Here is a 3,500-nt window from a genome sequence, read left to right as displayed (position 1 = left end):
AGAAAAAAACTGTCTCTCCAAGTACCACCATATTAAGCATTAGTGGCGTAGTAAGCTCAGTAAAGCAGCTACAGCTCTGCACAGTTCTAAAACGTGGCAGATTAATTCCTATTATTAAGAATATTTATTATTGTCAGCCATTTTAAACATTATAAATAGTCTGAACGTTAACGCTTATATGTAAAAAACAAAAAAAACAAACTAAAAATGTCAACATTTAAAATTAAAATGTGCTTTTAAAAGTTAAAAATGGTAGGTTAATGTTAATATAAAGTAAAAAGAAAAGTGCTATACTTAAATGTAAAGTATTAGCATATAGTAATTCATGAACACCTGGAAATGTTGCCTGGACCTCAGAAATATCGGCTATATGTCAAATAATGAATATTATTATATGTCATATTCATATATAAATCATTTTTGATAAATTGTGAAATATATGAAGCGTATACATATGACACATTTGAAATATCCGCGTACCGCTAGAAGGAGGCCTGTGTACCACTAGTGGTACACGTACCACAGTTTGAGAACCACTGTTCTAGAGTATTTTTTAATGCTGAATTGTTTGCTTAAAGTAAATAAGTGTTACGTGAAGTGAAGGTTTGGGAGGAAATCATTAGATGCGTCAATCGTTATCACGTGCAAATATAAGCGGCAGCCATTTTCCTGTCCCAGATTACATTTTTTTTCAAACGTGCTCTTGTTCTCATCCTATTCGCCCAGTCTTTCTCTTCGCTCAGCTTGAGCCCTTCGAGGTCAGCAAAGTTTGTTGTTTACCATTGTCTCTTACGACGTTATCAGCAGACGAACTCGAAATACAGCCTAATTCACAGTCATGCTGATATTAAGATTGCAGTAGTATATCTAGTGTGTGATTAGACAAACATCTTAGTTCTAGTTGAGGAACTGGGGCAGATGTTTTAAGTTACCTTAGTCGACACAGAGAATGTCAGGTATGCAAACTCAACACCTAAATGTCAAAATCTGTCAAACTCGTGTACACATATAGTGGGGAACAACAGCCAAGTTGTGCTCCGGAATGCATAATGGCCCAATTGATACCTGATTATTGATGGCACAAGGAATTACAGTCATAAATGTTCAAGAGTTGGTTTGGACTTTGTAGCTATAGATTTATTTTAGTGTTTGACTTTTATTGAACACATTCCTGGATAAGAAACTATTTTGGATAATGAAGCAGATTTTATCATCTGCTATTTGCAGGGACTACCAAGATAAATCATCTGGCGTTCAGATATGCTAAGTGACAAAGAGCCCAAAGCACCTGTGGTAATTAGTTTGACAAGGTTTTAGTGTTATATAAACAGTGTCCTCACGTTTCCTATTCATGTTATTTGATTTGAAACTGAAAGTGAATTTATCTCAGAATTTAAAGTAGCAATAAACGGTTCATTGTAACTAACAACTAAAAAAACTATAAAAGCCTGACTGTGAACACGATCATTTTCCTATCTATAAGGCATTTGCATCACAAAATCATATTTTTAGACAGTTGTCCTTAATAACAGTATCAATGCATGCAACAATGCGTCTGAACAAAATGTTCATGAGAGATCAAATATTCACAATAGCTTGAGTGTCTCAGGTGTCATGGACTATTGGGAGAGTCGGTCCATACACAATAGACAAGAGTAATGACAGAAGGCCACGCCCATTGACCACAACACCGTTTGATAAACGCTCTGCAGTACGAGTCATTTGACAGAGTTGACTCGTTCTTATGTTTTTTTACCATACATTTATCATCACAAACTATAGAATACATATTAAAAGAAGAACTTTGGTTAACATCTTAGAGAGCTGTTCTCTAATCGTTATTTTAATGCACTTAAAGTAGGCTGTTAGCCTATCGTCTTCTTTTAAACTATAAGTTTAAGTATTTGTGTTAAGTATAATATTTTTTTGTTAGATTTTTTAAAAATTGTGTTTTACGCTTATTAAATTGACTAATATTTTTCTAAATAAATAAGCCACTTATCTGACAGATACTGTGCTGATTGGTTCCATCGACCTTTACAGTTTTTTTTATTACTATATATTTAGTAATAGAAGTTTAATATAAAATAATCATGCAATGCAAATCTTATTTTCATTTATTCAAGATTTTTCTTTTTTTGTAACTGGGGATCACAAGGCAGTGCTAGTGGGTCTTATTAAATGGTATTTAAACTTAAAATAGTTAAACTTAAACATAAAAAAATAAACATTACAAAAACATAATATATATTTGTTAAACAATAGTCTGAAGGAAACAACTGAAAATAGATAATTGTGATAATTGTTAAATAATTAAATAAATGTAGTGCACTATAGGATTCAAAATAAATCAATTTGAATGTCAGTAAATAACAATACAATTAAAATTATTCATGGAAATGTGCATGCAAAATTGTTTAGGTAGGCTATATTTTATTCAGAATACAGTGTTTAGTGAATTGTTTCAAATGAATCGTTAACAGAGTCGACTCCCAAGAACGAATCGGACAATTAAGCATAGAGACCGCGGCGCTAGAGAGTTCACCTCAGTTCAGTCTGCCTGGCAGAGCGTTGACATGGACGCTGCTCCCTCCGCTGCCAGACTGAGAAGACACGACGAAATCTGCTAAAACTGACACGGACTTTTTCGTATGTCATGGTATGTGAGAAGTCGCAGCTTTAAATTACAAGTTCATACATTTGGATTAGTCTATGTGCCACCGGGCTCTTCCACGCACAGCGTGTAGCGGTCCGGACGGGTTTCATTCTCAGTTCGCGCGCTGAATCACCGACACACATGGGTGGGAATCTCGGGTGCCACCGGTCCATTCCCAAGGACCCTACGGATTTCTGCCAAGGCAAGCGCAAGTTCAGCGCGGCGTGCAACTTCAGCAACATCCTAGTGAACCAGGAGCGGCTGAACATCAACACCGCTACCGAGGAGGAGCTCATGACTCTACCGGGCGTGAACCGCGGGGTGGCTCAGAACATCGTGGAGTATCGGGACTGCATCGGCGGATTCAAGAAAGTAGAGGACCTGGCGCTGGTCAGCGGTGTCGGTGCGACTAAACTAGAGGCGATTAAACTAGAGATCTGCGTGTCGAGCAAGAACAGCTCGTCCAATCACTCGCCCTCGTCCCTGCGCAAAGAGCACGAGCACCTGCCGTGCACCGGCGTCAACATCAACACGGCCACGCCGCCGCAGCTCATGAGCGTCCGCGGAATCACCGAGAAAATCGCTAAGAACATTGTAGAGTTCCGTTCCGTTCACGGTCCGTTCAAAAGCATCGAGGACCTGGTCAAAGTAGCCAACATCAACTCATCCCTGCTGGACCGCATCCGCTTCCAGGTGTTCGTGGAGCGCTCCAGGACACCATCCACCAACACTAATGGAGGGTTCACGCACCCGAGCCCCACGTCCTTCAGTGTCCAGAGCGATGAGCCGGACGTCCCGCTCGGTGGACCCCCGCTAGTCACCTCCGTCCGGCCGTGCGTGGAGC

The 3,500-nt window shown here is 39.3% G+C and overlaps 1 protein-coding gene across 2 annotated transcripts in view; it reads left to right on the top strand.

The window, feature by feature from the left end:
- The first annotated feature begins 2,548 nt into the window (after nt 1-2,548).
- Nucleotides 2,549-3,500, top strand: part of eepd1 (endonuclease/exonuclease/phosphatase family domain containing 1) — a 44,353-nt gene continuing 43,401 nt past the window's right edge. Inside the window, exon 1 of one of the 2 annotated variants that reach the window (XR_015515833.1) lies at nt 2,549-3,500. This exon is cut by the window's right edge and continues 130 nt beyond it. Coding sequence is in view for 1 of the 2 variants with exons in the window: in NM_205759.1 (NP_991322.1) it covers nt 2,798-3,500 (703 nt within the window). In the remaining variant the exon portion in view is untranslated. 2 annotated transcript variants of the gene reach the window in all.

Source organism: Danio rerio, chromosome 19 (genome assembly GCF_052040795.2).
Source record: "Danio rerio strain M-AB ecotype USA chromosome 19, GRCz13ab, whole genome shotgun sequence".
In the NCBI taxonomy this organism is placed as follows: domain Eukaryota; kingdom Metazoa; phylum Chordata; class Actinopteri; order Cypriniformes; family Danionidae; genus Danio; species Danio rerio.
This window is presented reverse-complemented; position numbering and strand designations above follow the sequence as displayed.